At 37.6% G+C, this 22,756-nt stretch overlaps 1 protein-coding gene across 3 annotated transcripts in view; it reads right to left on the bottom strand.

Moving 5' to 3' along the window:
- The window catches only part of ADAMTS20 (ADAM metallopeptidase with thrombospondin type 1 motif 20), a 217,418-nt gene that overhangs the window by 38,596 nt on the left and 156,066 nt on the right, over positions 1–22,756 (bottom strand). For all 3 annotated transcript variants that reach the window (XM_027542621.1, XM_027542620.1, XM_027542622.1), the window contains 7 exons: positions 14,755–14,928; positions 14,509–14,679; positions 7,507–7,707; positions 6,713–6,842; positions 6,406–6,500; positions 6,225–6,319; positions 5,560–5,693 (listed from right to left, as the gene is read on the bottom strand). In XM_027542621.1, coding sequence (XP_027398422.1) covers positions 5,560–5,693; positions 6,225–6,319; positions 6,406–6,500; positions 6,713–6,842; positions 7,507–7,707; positions 14,509–14,679; positions 14,755–14,928 — 1,000 coding nt within the window. The remainder of the gene's footprint in view (positions 1–5,559; positions 5,694–6,224; positions 6,320–6,405; positions 6,501–6,712; positions 6,843–7,506; positions 7,708–14,508; positions 14,680–14,754; positions 14,929–22,756) is intronic.

Here is a 22,756-nt window from a genome sequence, read left to right on the forward strand (position 1 = left end):
AGATGGTTGGATGGCATCAACAACTCAATAAACATGAGCTTGAGCAAGCTCCAGAAAGTAAAGGACAGGAAAGTCTGGCATGTTGCAGTCCATGGTGTTGCTAAGAGTCAGACACAACTGAGTGACTGAACAATAACAGGTCCCAAGCTAAATGCAATTATCCTTTCATGTCACAATTAACATTTCATGCCACAAATCCCCATATTCTGTCTGTTAGAAAATCACAGAGTGTGCCTCTTTAATATTCCTCTCAGGTTCTCATGCTCTCTGTCTTAAACCTTGTCCTTAATAATTTAGACCCTCATCACTTTCTATCTGAACTATTATATTATTAATAATATTAGCTTTCTAATCATCTTCATGGATAAAATTTGTTTTCCCTCCAAATAAGTCTGTTTCCTCCTTTGCTTATACTTTTACCCCAAAGGTCCTCATAACTCAAAAGAAAAAAAAAAGATAAATTCAATGTATAGTTTAGTATACATTGTCATTTGTGATCTTCTTTCTGGGAAATTCTTTAACAAACTGCTACCAACATCCACTCATTTTATGCTTAGGCAAAACTGGATTACTTAATCACTGATGGAACCAAGATGCTTCACCATCCCATGCTTTGTTCAAGATGTCTTTGCCTCCTGAAACTCCATTTTCTCTCTTTGGTTAATACAAATTTGGCTTCAAGATTTCCTCAAGATAGCTTCTTGAGGAAAGTTGACTCATTCAGCAAATATTTCTTCAGAACATATTATGTATTGGGCATTATTATAAGTACTGCAAGTGAATGAAACAGGGCCCGATGGACTCTGAGTGCTATCAGAGAGAGAGATAAGTAACAGAGTAGATACTATCATATGTTACAGGTGATTATTGCTATAGGAAAAATAAACAACCAGGAAAAGGACAGGGGAAAAGGAAGTTTAGGCATGGAGAGGGTCTAGGATGCATTCGTTGGGAAAGTATATTTAAGCAGAGACTCAAAAAATATTAAGTGGTAAATCCAACATATAACTGTGGGACAATCATTCTAGGCAGATAGAACAGAAAGTGCAAAGGCTTTAAAGGAGGGATGGGGTAGATGCTTGATGTATTGAAAGAACAGCAAAGGGACAAGTGTGTCTGAAGCAGTTCATGCACGGGAGGAATGTGGAGGGAAGGAGCAGAAAAATAATGGGTTGGGAAGGTCGTGTTGAGTTTTACTGGCCACTGGCAAGGTTTTTATTTTATGAGTTAGATGGGAGATGTTTGGAGAGTTTTGAGCAAAGGTTGGAATTGTTAAAAAGATGAAAGCAGATCATGTGTGAGGCATGACATGGCTTGTTTTATGGATCACTCTGGCTTCTCTGCTGAGAAGAGAATCTAGGTCAGGAGTAGGAGGAAAGGTAAAAAGGAACTTGAGCGCTATGAGAGTAAACAGGGATGCCACTCCACAGGTATAAGAATTCAGGTGGAAAAAAAGAATATAGACTTCTATCAAGGTAGTAGCTAATGAGGAATATCAAAGAGGGACTTGGTGTGTGTCTTAGCTCAAGCTGCCCTAACAAGCTCAAAGACTGGGTGTCTTAACAGAAACTTATTTCTCCCAGTTCTAGAACCTAAGATCAGGTGCCAACATCATCAGGCTCTGATGAAAGTCCCCTATTTGGCTTGTAGAACTTGGTAATGGATGGCATGCAGGTGTGAGAGAAAGGGGGGGAGTTAAAGATGTTGCTATGTTTCAACAAGAGTAACTAGAAGATTATAGTTGCCATATATTGAAATGGTGAAAATTAGGGGTAGAAGGAGTTTTTGTGAAGAAACATTGAAAGTTGAGTTGTGGATACATTGTCAGGTACCTATTAGATGTATGTATGCTGAGAAGGGAGTTGACTCTTGAAATTCAGGGCAGCAGTCCAAATTGGAGCTATACATTTGGGACTGTCATTTAACAGATGGTGTTTGAAATCTGTAGGTTGAAAGAGACCTCTAAGGAAATGATGGAGTCCTGAATTTCTTCAATACTCATTGTTGTAGAAGATAAAGAACCAAGTTGAGAAACAGTGAGAAAAATGGAAGAAAGAGTGACCAAGACAGGTACCAAATGATGAGCGTGTGGACTCCTGGAAGCCAAATGCTGCTGATGGATCGAGTGAAATAAAAACCAAGAATTTGTCACTGGATTTAGAGAAATGGAGGAAAAACTGGTGATGTAAGAGAGAAAGGAAAGTTTGCTGAAATAATGTTCTGGAGTTGGTTCCAAGCAAGAAACCCAAAGCACAAGTAGAGAGGGTTGCCTCAAATGGGAGTGGGAACAGTTCATCCACAGTAACCAGGAGAGAAGGCAAAGTCTAGGTCAAGGTTTAGGTGGGTTAGTAGTTGTGATGTTACCAAAAGTGGGATCCAACTGCTTGCCACTCTAAAGCCAATAAAGAGTCAGAAAGTGAAGTCACTCAGTCGTGTCCGACTCTTTGTGACCCCATGAACTGTAGCCCTCCAGGCTCCTCCATCCATGGGATTTTCTAGGCAAGACTGTTGGAGTGGGTTGCCATTTCCTTCTCCAGGGGATCTTCCTGACCCAGGGATTGAACCCAGGTCTCAAGCTAATAAAGAGTCAGAAAGTGAAGTCACTCAGTCGTGTCTGACTCTTTGTGACCCCATGAACTGTAGCCCTCCAGGCTCCTCTGTCCATGGGATTTTCCAGGCAAGACTGTTGGAGTGGGTTGCCATTTCCTTCTCCAGGGGATCTTCCTGACCCAGGGATTGAACCCAGGTCTCCTGCATTGCCGGCAGACTCTTTACCATCTGAGCCACCAGGGAATCCCAAATAGTTAAGTGTGGTGAAAAGGAAAGGTTGCTTTATTTCAGAGACCAGCAACCAGAGGACTGGGCAGGCTCCTATCCACAAGCTGGTTCCCCCACCACTGACAGTCAGTGGGCAGAAGCTTTTATAGACAGAGGGAGGGGGCTACATGCAAAAACAGCACAGTCAGCTCTGAGAGTCATCTTGGAATTAGTCGTGCAGTAGTCTGATCAGAGTCATCCTGATTGTTTTAAGTACAGTTAGTCTTTAGTTCCAGGCTTTCCAGGTAGTGCTAGTGGTAAAGAACCTGCCTGCCAAGGCAGGAGACATAAGAAACTCTGGTTGGATCCCTGGGTCAAGAGGATCCCGTGAAGGAGGAAATGGTAACCCACTCCTTGCACGGAAAATTCCATAGACAGAGGAGCCTGGAGGTCTATAGTCCATGGGGTCGCAAAGAGTCAGACACGACTGAAGCATCATGCACACACACACACAGAGTCTTTAGTTCCAGGATCAGTTTCTTCCCATTTCTTTAAGGCCAGTTCTCAAAATTGTGGCAGCTTATGTCACAGCTACAGTCTGATGATCATCATGTAGTTATCTTCTTCAACATGGTGGGAGTTTCAGTATCTATAAGACAGCTCAAAGGATATGGCTCAGAATATTATCTATAGCCCTTGGGCTTCCCTGGTGGCTCAGATGGTAAAGCGTCTGCCTGCAATGCGGGAGATCCAGGTTCGATTCCTGGGTTGGGAAGATCCCCTGGAGAAGGAAATGAGAAGGAAATGGCAATCCACTCCAGCACTCTTGCCTGGAAAATCCCATGGATGGAGGAGCCTGATAGGCTACAGTCCATGGGGTCGCAAAGAGTCAGACATGACTGAGCGACTTTACTTTCTTTCACTTTGGGAGAAACTAAAGATCTTTGACTTTGCTTAATGACTATTGGTCTCCTTTGACTGTTTTCCTTTGTTTCTGCATTTTCTCACTTCTCTGATTAAACTTACTCTTTGGCTAAAGTTTCTCTACAGACAGAAGGCAAGCAACATGAAGGGCAAGGACCATAGGGTCCTGCACCATTTCAGTGGTAGTTTGCAGAAATTCCATTCTTGTTGTTCTTAGTTTCTCAATGAGAGAGGAAACAAATCATCAGTAATTAGGGACTAGAGTGGAGGTATTAGAAATTTTAGAAACTTGAAGCTGGAGAAGAAGCTGTGAGTTAGACACTGAAAGGAGTGGAGGAGGAATGGAGTAGGGTCCATGCAAGCTCAGGAGTCAGCATTTAAAGTAAATCAGTCAGGAGGCCTGTGTATTATTTGCCACACACAAATTTCATGGTGCAGATGCAGAGCAGGTGCAAGGTTTAATTTAATCAAGACTGGAGTTTTGGCACACAAGTCTGAGGAAGGACAATGAAAGCAAGTGGAAAGTGTATACATTTAATATTGTATCTTCAGAGCCCAGCCCAATGCCTGGCAAAATGGCAGGTTTGTTAGATAAATGAATGAAAAATAAAAAGTTAATGAACAGCAAATCAGTTCCTAAATGTCCATTATTTACTCAGCAATGCTGACACAGCATATATTATTAAATAATAACATTATTTATAGAGCACTTACTACCTACAGGGAATTTACTAGGTATGTTGCAAGTATTATCTCTTAATTCTATCCAAAAACAAAACATAAATAAAGAAAAGAAGGAAAGAAGACATTAAAAAAAAAAAAGAAAAAGCTTGAGAGGCATCTTACTTTAGAAATGAGGGGATTTAGGCTTAGAGAGACATGCCCAAGGTCACAGACTAGTAACCGGATGAAGACAGCTTACACTCAGGAGTCTAACTTCAGTTTATGATCATATCCAAAGCAGCATAATCCTTACCCACTACAGTAACGGTGGGTGTTTAGCACATGGTAGCCACTATAGTTCACCATCATATGACTGCAAGTTAGAGATTACGTATTCATGCATTCACTGTCTCAACAAACATTTTTTTGTTTCTTTTTATGATTTAGGCACTATGCTAGGCTTTGGTGATTTAATTTTGATTTAGAGTTTCTGCTTCTGAAATGAACTTCTTTGCCTTTTCATGTCACTATGTAATATCCAGGAGGGTAGACTGTCTGATGGTCAGTGTATGTCAGGGTTCATAAATATACTTCAACTTTACTGTTCTGTAAATTGATTCCTAGAAAGGCAGCTGGTCCATAATCTGGGATTGTGGGTGGGAGGGACTTTATCTCTGTAATGCCAGTTACTAACTCCAAGAAGTGGGGCAAGTCACTTAATTCTGTAAGTGTATCCTAATTTTATCACTTGTAACAATATGATGAAATACTGCCTTATCTAGTATAAGGTCGTTAAAAAAATCAAAGCAGACAAAGTATAAGAAAATATTAGACAAACTGTCACCTGAAACTAATGTTAATTATTACTTTAAACCTTTCCAGGAAGCTTATACAACTACATTTAAAATATTGATTTCCTTGTTTTTAATGTAATTTGGAATTTTAGGGTACAGGGTTATACCTCGGAAGGGCGATATCTTTACTACAACAGTATCTTTAGTAATAACAGTGTCATTACCACCACATTTTTATTAAGAATTCCCAAGGTCTATAGTGTTGAATTGAAGTACGTAGCTAATAACATTTTTTTTTTAATTTTAAGTAATTATTGTACTATGCTAGACCCCAGTCACCACACACACCATACAGCATATTGTTAAACTTGCACCAGCAAATAAATGTTTCTCATTATACAACTAGAGATTTAGTACTTACTTTTAATTTGCATGGAAGTAAGATCAATTCTTATTTTGCTAAAAACAGTGTGTCCAGCAGCCATATAGTCATTTTTACATTCACAGTCTTGCCTCCTGCTTCCATTAAAGGGACATTCATATGGATTTCGTAGTCTATAACAACATTAGAATATTTTGGTGTTAGGTACAGTTATTAGACCATAATGTAAATAGTAACTTTGGAAGTGGGAGGGAAAAAGAAACCCTCTTCAATATTTTTTGTGTCAACAAGTTAAATGTGAAAGAAGTAAAAATCACTCAAGGTTAATGTACAAAATGATCAATGGGAAATTCAAGACCAGTTTGTAGAAAAATAATTCAGCTGTAGTTCTCCTAGCTTTTGTTACCGAAATGAACTTGATTTCTATGAAAACATACACAGGTCTTAAATTCTACCCTCCTCTGTTGTCCCATTGCTCACCCACAGCATCCCCTTATTCAGTCTTTCTGTGAGTACATGTTAATAACCAAAGTTTGATTACTGAACAGGCATGGACAACATCTGGCTTATGTCCTAATATGTCCACCTGCTCTTAAATTACTTGTCCCGCTGCGAGCTATTCAACTACCACTCCGATCTCTGGAACTTCTAATTCTCTTTATGGTCCATAAAAATGCACAGAGAAGGCAAAATATAGCTCATACCTAAAACCATACACTTCAGAAAAGTTGTCTTCTTCACCTTTGACCAATGATATATATTCCTTAGGGTTCTGCAAGTGCATGCCAGCACAATAGATCTAAAGGGAAAATGCAAAGATCTGGAAAAGCTTGTTTCAAAGTCAATGGTCAGTGTCAAAATCAATAGAAACTGTTTACGTAATACCTTTGTTATTCTTCCTTTAATGTTAAGGTAATAGTCACCATCCTTGGTAATGTTGTTTTTCATTTGTATTTCTTTACAGCTGGTAAATGTTTTACCTTCAAGGACAAGTGAGTACAACTTATCAACAATGAACATATTACAGACACAACATGAATTTAACTTAATTATACCAATATTGTTATACTCTGAAAAAAGAAACCTTCATTTTGTGGAGCGTATGACTACTCTAAATATTTTTTTTCAAATTTTAACTAAAACTTCTTTAAAATACTTAGTTTCTAAATATATTTTTGAAGTCTTAACTTACAGTCACTGACATAACATTTCTTTTGAGCATCTGGTTTTAAATGCTTTAAACATAAATCACTGGACAGACCATTATCGGCCATGCATTCCACTCTTCTCTCCATCATCCCAACTCCACAAGTCACAGAGCACTGTGAATAGAGCAAAATTGGAAGGTAAACTATAAGACGGATAATAAGGCCAGTAAATACACATCTCCTCCTCCCTGACTAGGTCCTTTTGGAACAAATTGATGATCAGTAACGTCCAGGAGGCTGGAGAGTCACAAGTGGGATTAATCCTTAAGAGACTGAATCTATTCTTTCTTGGTTACTAACTTCTTTCCCTTCATTTTGTATAGTTATCTCAGCAATATGTTGTAAATCCTTGATAAATATTATTTAATGATGGTTATTCAAACTCCTGAGTTTTTACTCAGTGATACAGGTTAAGTTTGCATAGCAATATTTACCTGCTTTCTATCAGTTAAATTGGAAATGGAGCAGGGTGCAAATAACCTGTATTACTCATATGTTACATTTATTTACTTTTTCACTGAACTAAAAAATACTGCTTAAGTATTGCTCAAAATGCAAGCCACTGTGCCAGGCTCTCTGAGGAACAGACACAGGATTAGTCATAAACCAAGTTATAGGAAACATAGAGACTAGATATTTGTACAAATAACTGATAGTGATTGTTAGAAAACAGGGGTATGAGTCAACTCTGATATCTAGATAGATGTGAAGATAGCCATGCACCCCACAACTAGAAAGTCTCATTCATAAGATTTTAAATGCATAATTACATACTGACCTTGCTCCATTTTCCAACTTTCCAAGTGGCCATATGCAAACAGGTCTTAAAATTGCATTTGTAAACCTGAGGGGAAGGCAGCACAGGGCATACTCGATAGCCTATAGGCCACAGCTCATGAAGCTTATGTTTCTCCATAGATTGGACCCCAATGCAATATGTAATCCTTTGTCGATAACTAAATCCACAGTTACCTGCACACTGAAAAATACAGTGTTACAAGGGGTGAAGAAGATGCCCTTAGATTTAAGGGTTCACTGCTTAGAGTTTTCCCACACAATCCTATATATTAGCCTCGTTTACAGATGGGTAAACAAAGGTTCAGAGACATTAGGCAACTTTCCCAGTAAATGGAAAGGATCTGGATTCAGGACTGACTATTTGTAGTGCCTATGTTTTTTGCTCATTTGGGTTCTTTTTTTACTTCGCTTATTTTTCTTGTTGATATTTAAGAATAGCTTAACTGAATGAAAAGTTATCTCCTGATAAGCACAGATTTGGAAAAATGAAACATCAATGGTTCTTAACTGAAATAAAGGACATTTATTAGTGTTAACATACTTGTAACTCTATATAAGTTTAGCATACATCTATCTTCATACACACAATGTGATGTATATTACCATTGACTAGAATAGGTAAGTGATTTAGATATAAATGAAAGATCCAGAGCAAAAATGGGCAAACAAATTTCTGACTCCAGGAAAAAGGAATAACAAGAAATAGAGTTACCTTCTAACCTAAAACAACAGAAACACCTGGACAAAATATATAAAACAATAGCTCTTAAGACACTGGATATTAGGCGATAAAGGATAGTGGTCCCTGGGAGAGGGAAACAAAATGACCCTGTAATTCCTCCAGCTTCCTGCCTTGAGAGAGTGCCCAGGTTTTGGAACAAGGAAAGGGACCCCAGTGGGACAGCAGAGTTCAGACTAGTGTAAACATGTGAGGACACCAACTGAGGCCAAGGTTGGACTGATCAAAAAATGAATCACTGTATCTGGCACTCACACAGGACCAGATACAGTGTCAGTTCCCTTCATTCAGACTGTAAAACCTTATATACATGCAGCAATAGGTACCGTATTCAAAAGGGTCTTGTGGCACAGTAGAGGGGAATAGCTAACCCTAGACTAAACAATGCACTGTGCAAGCATGCTAAGTCACTTCAGTCATGTCTGACTCTCTGATCCCATGGACTTAACCCATCAGGTTCCTCTGTCCATGGGATTCTCCAGGCAAGAATACTGGAGTGGTTTGCCATGCCCTCCTCCAGGGGATCTTCCTGACCCAGGGATCAAACCTAGGTCTCCTGCATTGAAGGCAGATTCTTTACCATCTGAGCCACCAGGGAAGGCCTAAACAATGCTTTGGGATTTTCTTTATGTAAGACCAGTGTCACAACGCACCTGTCTCACATAAAAAAATTGTAAGAGCTAGACAAGAAAAGAGCAAACTGCTTACAAACAAAATAACTACATTCTGGAACAAAGTTCAAAATATACATACAGATACAAGAATAAAAACTATCCAGTAGCCAACACAATAACAATCAAAATTCACAATAAAAATAACTAGCACGCAAAGAGACAGGAAAATATAAACTATGATGAGAAAAATCCATCTATCAAAGCCGATCCTGAGGGGTGAGTGACATCAGTGAAAATAGCAGAGCAAGAATGTCTGAAAATGTTCTCTTCTATAAACGCAGTGAGAAAACTGGCAAAACTTGTGAAAATCAAATTTTTCCGAGCTTTGTAAACTAACCAAAGGCTTGCAGCAATCCTAGAAGCATTTATTAAAGAAATAAGGCTAAGTCTTGGGAAGAAGACTTTTGTATGTTTTAGGTGCCCTATTCCCATTCCCCCTCTCCAGCCCTATCATGGCCTTGAAAATCAATACCTCTGCAAACATAGATAGGAACAAAAGCCTGGAAGCCACCAGAGGAACTGAACTGTCTAAGCCTCATTTCCAGAAAACTATCATTATTTGAACTGTTTGGTGGTTTTCTGAAAGACCTCCCTTGCAAGTCTCTCTTTATTTGACTTTATTCAGCATTTGCCCAGTGCTAAAAGCCTTCTCCTTGAGGGCATTTTTGGACACAATTAAAGGCTATGTTTAACTTTGCAACTTCCACAGGAGGTGGATAAGCAGGCAATCAATGGGCAAATCAAAAAAGTTTAAAAGGAAAAGCTTGGAAAAGAAATGTCCTAAGTTTGCAACAGCTCTAGATAAACTTGTGGATGTTCATGGCCTCCTGGTTGTTTATGACTCTGTTGGAGCCTTTAAAGCCTTGTGGACAAGTGTTTATCTAGGGCTGTTGCAAACTTAGGAAATAACTGAGAAGTGCCTACACTCTCACTCCTGACTGATGTCAAGATTCTGCATAAGCAGGAAGTAAAGTTAAGGAACAGTTGTCTGTTAAAGGTGCTCACACATTACACAGGGCCCCTTGGCAAAGACTGGAGATTATTGGTTCCAAATAACTCAAAAAGTAATTGTCCAGTCATAAGTTTAAAACTAAATTAATCACATAGAGACTTTAGTGACCACATGTGACAAAGAAAACAGATGTTACAGTTAGTTCAGAAAAGTCACAAAGAACAACAAATAGTAGTAAAGAAACTATGGGGAGATGGGAGAACATGTATAGAAATCCATGTAGACCCATAAACAAGTAAATAGGTTGAATTAATAATCAAAAAATTTCATATAATCAAAAATCCATGACTAGAGGCTTCATTGGTGAATTGCCCCAAATGTTTAGAGAAGAATTAGCACCAACTCTTCCAAAACACTTCCAAAACACAGACTAGAAAAGAACACTTCCTGATGAGACCAGTATTTCCCTCACACCAAAACTAGATGAAGACATATCAAGGAAAAAATACTACAGACCAATATCTCTTATGAATATAGATGCAAAAACACTCAACAAAACACTAACAAAACAATCCCAGAAGCAAATAAAAAGGATTGTACATCAAGACAAAGTGAAATTTATCCCAGGAATGTAAGATTGTTTCAATATATGAAAATCAATCAATGGACTACATTATAAGAATAGACTCATATACAAAGACCACATAAGTATCTCAATAGATGCAGAAAAAGCATTTAACAAAATCTAACACATTTTTATGATATAAACACTAAGCAAACTAGGTATATAAGGACATGATAACAGAATCTACAAAAAATTAATAGCTAACATATTTAATTATGAAAATTTTCCTCCAAAGAGGAAGGTGTCTGTTTTTACCACTTGTACTCAACAGATTTGGAGTTTCTAGCCAGGGAAACTAGGCAAGAAAAAGAAGCAAAAAGCATCCACATTTAAAGGAAGAAGTAAAACTACGTGAATTTGCAAACGATATACTTCCGCATATAGAAAAGTAATCTACACAAAAAAAGAAATAAATGTGCTGTAACTTACAAAAATTAATTATATTTCTGCACATTATAAATGGATAAGCAGAAAATGAAAAGAGTACAATTTCATTTTCAGAAGCATAAAAAATTAACAAAATTCTTAGAAACAAAATTAACCACAGAAGTGTAAGGTCTGCACAATGAAAATTATAAACTTTAAAGCATCCTTGAAAGAAATTAATAAGACCTAAATAAATGAAAAGACAGGTCATATTCATGGATTAGAAGACAATTAAGATGGCAATATTCCTCAACTTGATCATGATTCAATGATGCTCAAGTTTACACACAATATGACAAACTGATCCTAAAATTTACATAGGCATGTGAGGGACACAGCATAAGCAAATAATCTTGAAAAAGAAAAGCAAAATTTGTTCCCTCCAGTTCCTGATTTCAAAACTTACTATAAAACTACCTTACGATAAAACCATGATTATGTGGAACCAATATAAGGATAGACACATAGGTCAGGTAACTGAATTGAGAATGCAGAAATAACTCTTCAATAACAGATAATTCAATGCAGAAAGAATAATTTTTCCAAAAATTGTGTTGAAATATCTGGATAGCCACATGCAAAAGGATAAAGTTGGATCCCACTTTACATCATATACAAAAAAATAATATAAAGTGGATCACATACCTAAATGTAACAGCTAAAGTTATAAAATTCTTAGAAGAAAATATAAACTTTGTAACCTTATTTTCTTAGATATGATACCTAAAGTATAAGTGAACAAAAATAAATATGACTTCATCAAATTAAATATATTTGTACATGAAAAGACACTAAGAAAATGAAAACATAGGGTGAAAATTTACAACTGACATCACAGAAATACAAGTATCATAAAAGATTACTCCAAACAATTATATACCAACAAATTAGACAACCTAGAAGACATGGATGGATAAATGGATAAATTTCTAGAAATGTACAGTCTCCCAAAACTGAACCAAGAAAAAACAAAATATATGAACAGACTGATTACCAGTAATGCAATTATATCAGTAGTAAAGCAACTCTTAAAAAACAACAATCCAGGACCAGACTGCTTCACAGGTAAATCCTACCAAACATTTAGAGAAGAGTTAACATCTATCTATTCAAAATATCCCCAAAATTGATGAAGGAACACTTTCCAATTCATTCTACAAGGCCAACATTAGCTTGATACCAAAACTTACAAAAACTAGACAAATATCTCACACACACACACACATACATACAAATACAGGTTAATATCACTGACGAACATAGATGCAAAAATCCTCAACAAAATATTAGCAAACCAAATTCAAGTGGAGTTTAGTCCAGGGATGCAAGACTGTTTCAATATCCACTAGTCAACATGCATAATGCACCACATTAAGAAAATGAAGGATAAAAATCATATGATTATCTTAATAGTACAGGCAACATACCTAAATATATTAATAATAAAAATTATATATGATAAACCAATAACTAACATCACACTTAATGATGAAAAGTTGAAAACTTTTCCTCTAAGAACAGGAAAAAGTCAAGAATACCCACTTATCACCTTTATTCAACATAGTTTTAGAATTGATAACCATAGTGGTCAGATAAAAAAAGAGACAAAAGGCATTCAAATGGGAAAGGAAGAAGCAAAATTTTCACCATTTGCAGAGGATAAGATATTATATATAGAAAACTCTAAAGACTCCACCAAAAATCTATTAGAGCTAATAAATGAATTCAGTAAAGTTGTGGAATACAAAATAAATGTACAGAAATCTATTGCATTTCTATACATTAATAATGAACTGTCATAAAGACAAAAAAAGTTTAATTCCATTTATAGCCTCCTTTAAAATAATAAAATATCTAGGACTACATTTAACCAGTAAAGTGAAATACCTGCACTTGGCAAACTATAAGACATAGGTGAAATAAACAGAATAAGACACATATAAACAGAAAGATGTAGCACGTGCATTTGGACTGGAAGAACTAATATGTTAAAGTGTCCATACTACACAAAGCCATCTACAGATGTAATGCAATCCCTATCAAAATATCAGTGGAATTTTTCACAGAAGTAGAACAAAGAATCCTAAAATTTGAATTGAATAGCCACAGCAATCTTGAGGGGAAAAAAAGGTTGGAGGTACCAAACTCTGCTTTCAAACTATACTATAAAGCTATAGTAATCAAAACTCTATGGTACTGGCGCAAAAACAGACACACACATGAATGGTACAGAACAGAAAGCCCCCAGATAAACTTATGCTTATGTGATCAATCAAACAACAAAAAAGCTAAGACTATACAATGGAGAATAGACAGTCTTATCAATAAATGGCATTGGGGAAACTGGACAGCTACATGCAAAAGAATGAAACTGGACAACTTTCTTACAACTTATACAAAAATAAACTTAAAATGACTAGAGATTTAAATATAGTGCCTGAAACCATAAAACTCCCAGAAGAAAACATAGGCAATACATTCTTTCACACCAGGCTTAGCAATGTTTTTTCTTTTTTTTTTTGTATACATCTCCTTAGGCAAGGGTAACAAAAGCAAAAGCAAACAAATGGGTCCTCGGCACATTAAAAATCTTTTACATAGCCAAGGAAACTATCAAAAAAATGAAAAGGCAGCCTACTGAATGGGACAATATATTTGCAAATAATGCATCTGATAAGAAAATACCTAAAATAAATAAACTTACACAACTCAGTATCCCCCCCCCAAAAAAAAGCAAACAATCCCGCTGAAAAATGGGCAGAGACTCTGAATAGACATTTTTCCAAGGAAGACATACAGATGGCCAACAGACACATGAAAAAATGTTCAGCATTATTAATCATCAAGGAAATTCAAATCAAAACCATGATATCACCTCAGACTTGTCAGAATGGCTATAATCAAAAAGATTAAAAAAAAACAAGTGTTGGCAAGGATGTGGAAAAAAGGTAATCCCCATGCACTTCTGGTGGAGATATAAATTGGTACAGTCACTGTGGAAAATATTATAGAGTTTCCTCAAAAAATTGTAAGTAGAATTACCATATGATCCAGCAATTCCATTTCTGGATATTTTTCTGAAGAAAATGAAAACACTAATTCAAAAAGATATATGCACCCCAATATTCATAGCACCGTTACTTACAACATCCAAGATATGACAGCAATCTAAGTTTCCATAAATAAATAAATAAATAAGGTATATACTTCATATATACACCTTAAACTTGTACAGTGCTGTGGGTCAATTATACCTAAATAAAATTGGAAGAAAAACATTTTTTAAAGCAGCCAACTATGCAGGGCCAGATGCCAAACTGTTCCTGGTAGTTGGTTTCCCAGTTATCACCGCTTGACACTTCAGAAATGCACCAGAATTTAACATGTATGTCACTGTTCTTGTATTTGCATCATCTAATCTCCCAGCGCTTTTATTTCTTAGGTTAATATACACACTATTACCCGCTCCGGTATTCAAATTCAGACTCAGTTTCAACTGTATCAAATTTGAGATTCAATTTTACTTTCTAAGAGTGAAAATCCTCAACTTCCTTTCTTTGCCTTACCTGGGATGAGTCTCCTGTTATCACGATATACTTGCAGGGAGAGTTTCTGCACTTTTTGATCGCGAGAGGTCTGGTTGCGAGGTCACAGAAACTCTCACTCACTTCAATGTTTTGTGCATCCACGCACTTCACTTGCCGATATGTCTCTCTTTTCTTACACGATATTGAGCACTAGAAATACAATGATGAAATGAAGAACACTCTCTCACTGAACGGCTGTGTGAAAGCTTACTTGACAATACTCACATCCACCCATTCTCCTGCCACCCAGTGGTACTGTGTGCAGTTCCGATGCCAACACTCTCTCTGAAAATAAGGCCGTGTGGATGGATCACACTTTTCCTCCGCCACCCGACCAACTCCTCTCAGTCTGCAGTACACATCCCGTTGCTGAACTCCGGAGCCGCAGGTCACAGAGCACTATGAAGAAGCCCAAACGATTTGAATAATCAACTAACAAACATCAAATTATGTAAAAATCACAAAATAGAGTCATGACCTATTTTCTTGTTTCTTTTAACATAGCCTGATATTATATCACAAATAAGAAAATACATGCAGGAAGTATTTTTAACATTGGTCTGGAGCAGCTATTCGAATACACAAATAGATGTTCTTTATTTTGCAATATTTATTCAAGTTGTATAGAAACTATGACCTGATACTCCATCCAAATTGGTAATTCTCTTCTGACTTAAACATGCTTAATATCTACAAAATTTGCCACAACATTCAATCAAACTATTCTACTATTACATTGCTTTTGAAAATTATTTAAATCCTTACACTGTATGCATAATTTCCCTCAAAGCAACAATAATTTCCAAGTTTGGGTTCTATTCATCTTTACACCTATAGTAGGTAGTATAGCTTGGGAGTCCAAATATTTGTTGACTAATGATTATATTTCAATAAAGAGGTGTTTGAGGAAACTGCGTCAACTTACAGTTTACCTAGGCAACCTTGCCTTAACCTCTCCAGGTCTCATTTGCCTTATTTACACAAAGAAGATTTTGCATTGTTTGTAAAATTTCATAGAACTTGTTCCACGCATTTATTCCTGACAGCAGATCTCCAAAGGACATACCAAGACTGAGGTCCTGAGACTCAGAGATGTTAGGTCATTTGCCTGAGCTGCTGCCTGGAGTCACTGGTGAAGCAGATTTAAGCTCACTTCTTTTCAAACTCTCCTTGTTGCAGCCTCCAGGGAACGGAGAAGGACTTGGCAGCCTCTCAGGGCTTTTTCAGCTCCACAAGGCCAAGCCGTAAAACAACAGAGCCTGACCACAACCAAGAGCTGTGATGCCAACAGTAATAAAGTATGGACAATGTCTAAGGGTATTTATTTAATTTGTGAGCTTGGTTTTTATACTCTTTGTTATTCCAGAAGGGACTGGAGGTCATATTGAGTGTTATGTGGGGCCTTATCATTGTTCCCAACTGTGATAGTATAAGGGTAAAAATTCAGGTTTTTCATTAAGGTCTTTATTTCTACAAGATTCCCAGAGTCATTGATCTCTCTTTCCTAACAGTAAATATTTATCTGCAGAATATAGTTTCATCATGAACTTAAAAAAACATTTAAAGCCACAAATGCTAAAAAATGTAGTTCACTTGATAGATTCAAATTTCTCTAATAGATTCTTATAGCAGTTTTACTCTAGAGGCCCCTTTAAATTTAGTTTTTTGGGTTGTGTCTGTAAATAGCAACCACTGACTCAAAAGAAAATTTTTATATTATTTTTTAACTTACGAAGAATACTCTGCATATCCACGTAGCTTACTTATACGCGCGTGCTAAGTTGCTTTAGTTGTGTCTGAGTCTTCATGATCCCATGGACGATAGCCCACCAGACTCATCTGTCCCTGGGATTCTCCAAGCCCTCCTCCAGGGGATCTTCGCGACCCAGGGATCGAACTCATGTTTCTTCTGTTGCCTGCATTGGCAGTCTGGTTCTTTACCACTAGCACCACCTCGGAAGCCCGTAGGTTATTTATACTAACCCTCAATCAATGCTTTTGCAGTTGAATTTTGCCAACTTGTTGAATGTTTTCAAAAAAAAGACATGGCTCCTTTGTATGCAGATAATAATCACATATTATTTTGTATATTTTGTCCAGGGCACAATATTAAGCAGGTGAAGATGTTGGGATGTGATTTTGCTTATTTCAACCTCTGGCGAAAATGTTTAGCCTATAAAATAAGACTCCTGCGAATATTTTCCAGCAATAATTACAGAAATATAAACTATATTCAGAAAACTTTCTACCTCTAAACCTGAAAAAAAAATATTCCTGAGAAAGAAATTCACAAAGACAGCTTAGTAAAACATTTTGTCACACAAATATAATATTCTGTAATGCAATAATCCAAGTTGCTGATTGATCCTGACTGACCATAGCACAGGTTTAGAAGACTCCACTGAGGCCACGAGTAACTACTATTGTGGAGCTTATCCTCAAAGGAAACAAACCAACAAACAAAAAAAATGAAAAAAACTGGACTATTAGACTACTGCTTGCTTTTCTTTTCTTTTTTTAAGAGAGAAGAATATAAAAGAGTAACTGATGTATTTCAGATTTGAACAGAGAAGAGAACCCATTGCTTAAATGAAATATTTCTTAGCTGAGTGTCATCAATAACCCTAACTGCCAAGTCCAGCAAAAACTTTTCAGGTCTTTTCTTAGTTAATCTCACTGACACATTCAGCACCACTAATCATGTTCTGTTGAGCCATTCTGGCTTCAATCCTCTCTGGTTCCAGGTACTTTTCTCTTGGAGTCCTTAATTGACTTTATTTTCTTTGTTTAGCCTTTAAATGTTAGTGTTTCCCAGGGTTTATAACTTGCTTCTCTTTATACCTTCTGAGGTCTCTCTGAGCAATTTCTTCTATATACCAATAATTTCTAAATCTGTTCTCTCCAGCTGGAATGGCAACCCACTCCATAATTCTTGCCTGGAGAATTCAATTGACAGAGGAGCCTGGAGGGCTACAGTCCACAGGAATGCAAAGAGTTGGACACAGCTGAACAACTAACACTACTTTTTATACTTTTTTATCTATTGACAAGATTTTCATGTGTTTTCTACATAGATTTATCAAAGGCACCTCAAATCCAATATTTCCAAAGGAGAACTTAGGGCCTTTGCCCATTAGCTCCTCTTCCAGTTGTAAATGCTGTGAAGATATGATACCTCACTCTTAAGTCCAGCAATATATTACTATTAGAATGACCTCCCAAGGTATATCCCTAACTCCAAAATAGGCACCCTTATTCAACAGCTTTATAGAGCCACATATTTATAAGCATGTTAAATTTTGTCTTTCTTTAAAAATCCAAGTAACTCATATGAAGGCAATTTGAGGTCATTATTATAAGTATGACACAAATAATTGATTTAAGGCACTAACTCACCACCACTGTATAATTTAATTCAGATAGGAGAAGTCTGCCAAATCTCCTACTTATGCATAAATGTGCTACAACACTACAACTGTCCAACATAAGCCTGAAGTGTGAAGTGGAAGTGTAGAAGATACATTTTAGCCAATCCACAGGTACAATAGCCACGTTAGCTACTACGGAACACAGATGAAGAAATGTTAGAACATGCTTTGCCAAAATGGGTTCATTAATGCTAATTCACTCTGTCATTTAAGAAACAATCATTTAAAATGTAATTGTATTGGAGCAGTAAGAGACGATTTTGAGTTAAAAAAGACTCTGCTGCTAAGTTGCTTCAGTCGTGTCTGACTCTGTGCAACCCCACAGACAGCAGCCCACCAGGCTCCCCCATCCCTGGGATTCTCCAGGCAAGCACACTGGAGTGGCTTGCCATTTCCTTCTCTGATGCATGAAAGGGAAAAGTGAAAGTGAAGTCACTCAGTCGTGTCCGACTCTTAGCGACCCCATGGACTGCAGCCTACCAGGCTCCTCCGTCCATGGGATTTTCCAGGCAAGAGTACTGGGGTGGGTTGCCATTGCCTTCTCCAAAAAAAAAAAAAGACTCTAGAAATATCTAATTCCAATTTCTCTTCAATACTGAAATCTGTTTTACAGCAGTGGTGAGTGAATGAACATCAAATCCATCCAGACTTCCATAGCTTCAATATGGGTACCTTCACTATATCCTTAAAGCATTCTGGTTTTGGTTTAGCTGACTCCGAAGTTAGCAAATTCTCTCCTATATTGAGCTGAAATATTCTTCCTTCAACTTTTACCCACCGTTTAGAATCTGTCCTCCCTACCAACATAGAACAAATGCATACTGACTTCCATGTGAGAAAGTATAAAGATGTGAGGCCTGGAACTGTGGCAGCTGTTTTACGACCATTAGCAGTTGATCAACAGAACTACAGAAATGCCAATCCAGCATCCTTACCATTGTAGAACTCCTGAATCTAACTTAAATCTAGTGACTTTCTGATTTTATTATGTAAAGAATAAATGTCTTTGAGTTCAAGCCACTAATAATCAGGGCTTTTCCTGCTTGCAACAGAATACAATGAAACTTATACAAAAGAGTTATAATTCAATTGTGCTTCTCTGGGGATTCGGTAATTTGGCAAGACTTTTCTTTTAGTGTGGGTCTCAGAATAGGTACTACTCCAAAAATCTGAGCAGAATTTATTAGTGCAAAGATATGAACACTTCACCTATTAATGTAATCTAATATGTTGCTAGTGATTTAATACATGATCAATAGAACCTTCAGTTATTGACCTATGTTGTGTGACATCCATGTATACCTTAAATTGATGCAACAGACTTTTTTATATATAAATAAGCCTGTAATGAACTCAACACAACATAGAAACCATATTTCTCTTGAATGCATTATTATGTGTAGCCCAGTGACATTCTGCAGTTGTTGACTTTGGGTGCTTTGTAAGAGGAGCAATAGGTTGCTAAGGAAGTAAAAGATGTTGCTAAGAAAATATAAAGACAAGCTAATGTAAAATGATAAAAATAAAATAATTATGGCAGCAATTACAGTAGGGAAAACTCAGACCAGCATTCAAATGCTTGTCTGTCTCCCCATCACTTCCTGCCAGTGACCTGCACAAGCTACTTAGACCATTTAAGCCTTGTTTCCTCATATACATAATGAATAAGACCTACAATTGTGAGGAATACAGAAGTCTCTCACACAGTGTTAGGAGGTCACTGACCCTTGCTGCTTCCTTCCTATTCCTATTTTTTCACTTTTCTTACAGAGATACAATTATCCCTGCCTTGAAAAATTTCTCAACACACGCCTCAAACCAAAGAGTATTAGTCATCTCAGCCCACTCAAAGACAGACTGTCTTAAGTATCAAGAAAGATGATAAAGGAAGAGATTTCACAGGCAGCAGACAAGTGCAAAAACAGAATTGCTGGCACTAGCTAGAAAAGATTGAGAACCATATTCACCCATTCCCAGAGCAAAGAGGCATCCTCCTTCACCTTGGGCTCCAAGCTGTCTTCCTGGAAGAAACACTCAACCTGGGTATAAAGATGAGGGGCCCGTGGGAGCTTAAGGTTTACTATCTTTTAGATTATAAAAGATATATATGTATACAGTGGAACTTTTTCAAGTATGACTATATACATATGTGCATGTGTGTGTGTATTTTGGAAATATAGAAAATATGGAATTACAGAGAAATACCAAATCACTTAAACATGCCAGCGTTTAGCAGATAGTTTCCAAAAAACTCTTTTTCCAGATCAGGGGGTTTGGGAAAGAGGGCACTAACCAACAGATTTGTGAGATTTTTGGAACACATATCACCTTTGGTTCCAGCTCTGATCTTAAAATACTAGAAAGAAAATGATGGGTCTCTAAGAAGGGGAACCAAGTAAGTGACTGTAGTCACAAGGTTTTTGATTCACTAGGAAGGCCTGAGATTAGGTCCTTTCTAAGCTGTCCAGCAGGTTTCTCTTGATCAAGGGGAGGGGAGAATTCTGAACAACTTTTTTCTGAGCATGTAAACTATGTTGGGATGGCACTGAACTAAGCATGAGACATGAGGAATCTAACACCGGCCTAGCCTTAAAAACTTGAATTTATAAGTAAAGCTGGTACTCTCAAATGGGTAAAATTATGTGAAAACATAAATAAAAAATGTCTGGTTCCAAAAAGAAGAGGATGAGCCTTTTTTTTTTTTCTTTTTAAATGATTCTAGTATTTCTGTTGTATCTAATGGCATACATCTGGACTCAGGAGACAAAATTCTATGCAGTAATGTTTGTTCCTGTTTGGTTGCAGTCATTAAAATGCATTACTAAATCCTTTCATTAAAAAAATGATATCAAATACCAACTCAGAAGTGTTAACTTCAAAATTCATTGAACACCTCTGTGGTCACAATTTGCCAAACAAATCTTTCCATTGGAGGTATAATGTAAAATAGTAATAAAATGAAATTATTTTCTAGTGAGTGCTATTAAAGCAATGTTACAATTTATGCAGTCAGAACAAAGTAGTAACCAGTAATTATCTCTTAACTACCTCTGAAATTATGCTTCTGTTAAATATATTATTATATGTAGCACAGCGACAGCCTGCGATCATTAACTCCATGTGGGTACTTTTTATAGAATAAATCAAAAACCAATGACTTCACAAGTGGTCATTTGTTTTTGGCAGAGTTTTAGGTTCTGTGTGGGTGTATGAAGCTAATTTCTATGACAAGAAAATCAATTCAAAGAGAAGAAGGTCGACTCTGTACAAAAGCATCTGTGATTTTTATAGTCTTTACATAGTCATATCTGTATCTTACAAACCCCTGGAATATGTTCCTTTAGTGAATCTTATATAATTTCAGACTTGGTGGCAAGCCAAGGCTGAGTTGTTAGCAACAGTGATTGATTAGCTCTTGTGGGACTGGAGGCCAAGGGTCAGGAAGAGTCCCTCACGAATAGCAACCACAGCAGCTACAAGGCAGCGAAAGAGTCCTGGGGATCACCAGGGCTACTGCTGGCCAAAAGGGGAGCCTCTCCCACTCCCATCCCCCAGCATCTCCCACCTGACGTCAGAATTGAAAGGTTTCTGCCACGTGCGGGGTGCAGGGCCTTTGGAAGGTTTGTCTCTCCAGTGGAAAGCTGCTTTGTCGTTACCCTGCCACATCTTGGTCCAGATAAAATAAAGCCTACCCCTACTTTAAGCAAAACCACAACGTGAAAAATGTATAAATTAACAGATGGCAGGTCCTTTTTTTTTTTGCAACTGAATTATAGAATTCAAAGTAAGAAGTATGTAGCTCCGTACTAAGCTGGGCACTTAGTGAACAAGATATCCATTGTATCTAAGATTTTGAGGCCTGTGATAATGCTAAAGAAATAGGCATGGTTAGATAAGTGTTGTAAAGAGTCTGCCTGCCAATGCAGGAGACACAGGAGACATGGGCTCAATCCCTGGATTGGGACAATCCCCTGGAGGAGGAAATGGCAGCCCAGGCCAGTATTTTTGCCTGAAAACACCCATGGACAGAGGAGCCTGGCGGGCTACAGTCCATGGGGTTGCAAAGAGTCAGACACAACTGAGCACGCACTCACAAAGACTTTAAACTAAGTCATAGAAGAATTAAGACTTCTTCCAGAGCTCATACTATATGTAAGTAAATAATGGCAAAAATGTATGTTACGAGGTCACCTGGAAACAGATGATGATGAACTAGACTGGGGTGATTGCCATGGAGACGCAAGAGTGACGCTGATGGAAGAATTGAGAGAAGCTAGGGGAGCTACAGTCCACGGGGTCGCAAAGAGTTGGACGCAACTGAGCGACTTCACTCACTCACTCACTCAGGGAATAACTGTGGGGTCACGGAAAACAGGATGACCCAGGGTTTCTTTCTTGAACGACTTAGTGGGTAGCAGTGGCATTCACAGATTAATGTGAAATCTTTTAAACCATGGTCTCTGCTAAACCATGAAAAATAATTTCATTTACTGTGTGTGCATGCTCAGTCACTTCAGTCATGTCCGACTCTTTGTGACCCCATGGACTGTAGCCCACCAGACTCCTCTATCCATGGATTTTCCAGGCAAGAATACTGGAGTGGGTTGCCATGCCCTCCTCCAGGGCAATCTTCCCAACTCAGGGATCAAACCCATGTCTCTTGAGTCTCCTGCATTGACAGGTAGATTCTTTTCCAGTAGCACCACCTGGGAAGCCCCAGTCTCAAGGAGTGAAGGATAAAATTTAGGGGCCCAGTGGAACCAACTCCCAGCTCCTGTCTGAGTCCCTGTCTTCCTAAT

Source organism: Bos indicus x Bos taurus, chromosome 5, assembly GCF_003369695.1.
Source record: "Bos indicus x Bos taurus breed Angus x Brahman F1 hybrid chromosome 5, Bos_hybrid_MaternalHap_v2.0, whole genome shotgun sequence".
Lineage (NCBI taxonomy): Eukaryota > Metazoa > Chordata > Mammalia > Artiodactyla > Bovidae > Bos > Bos indicus x Bos taurus.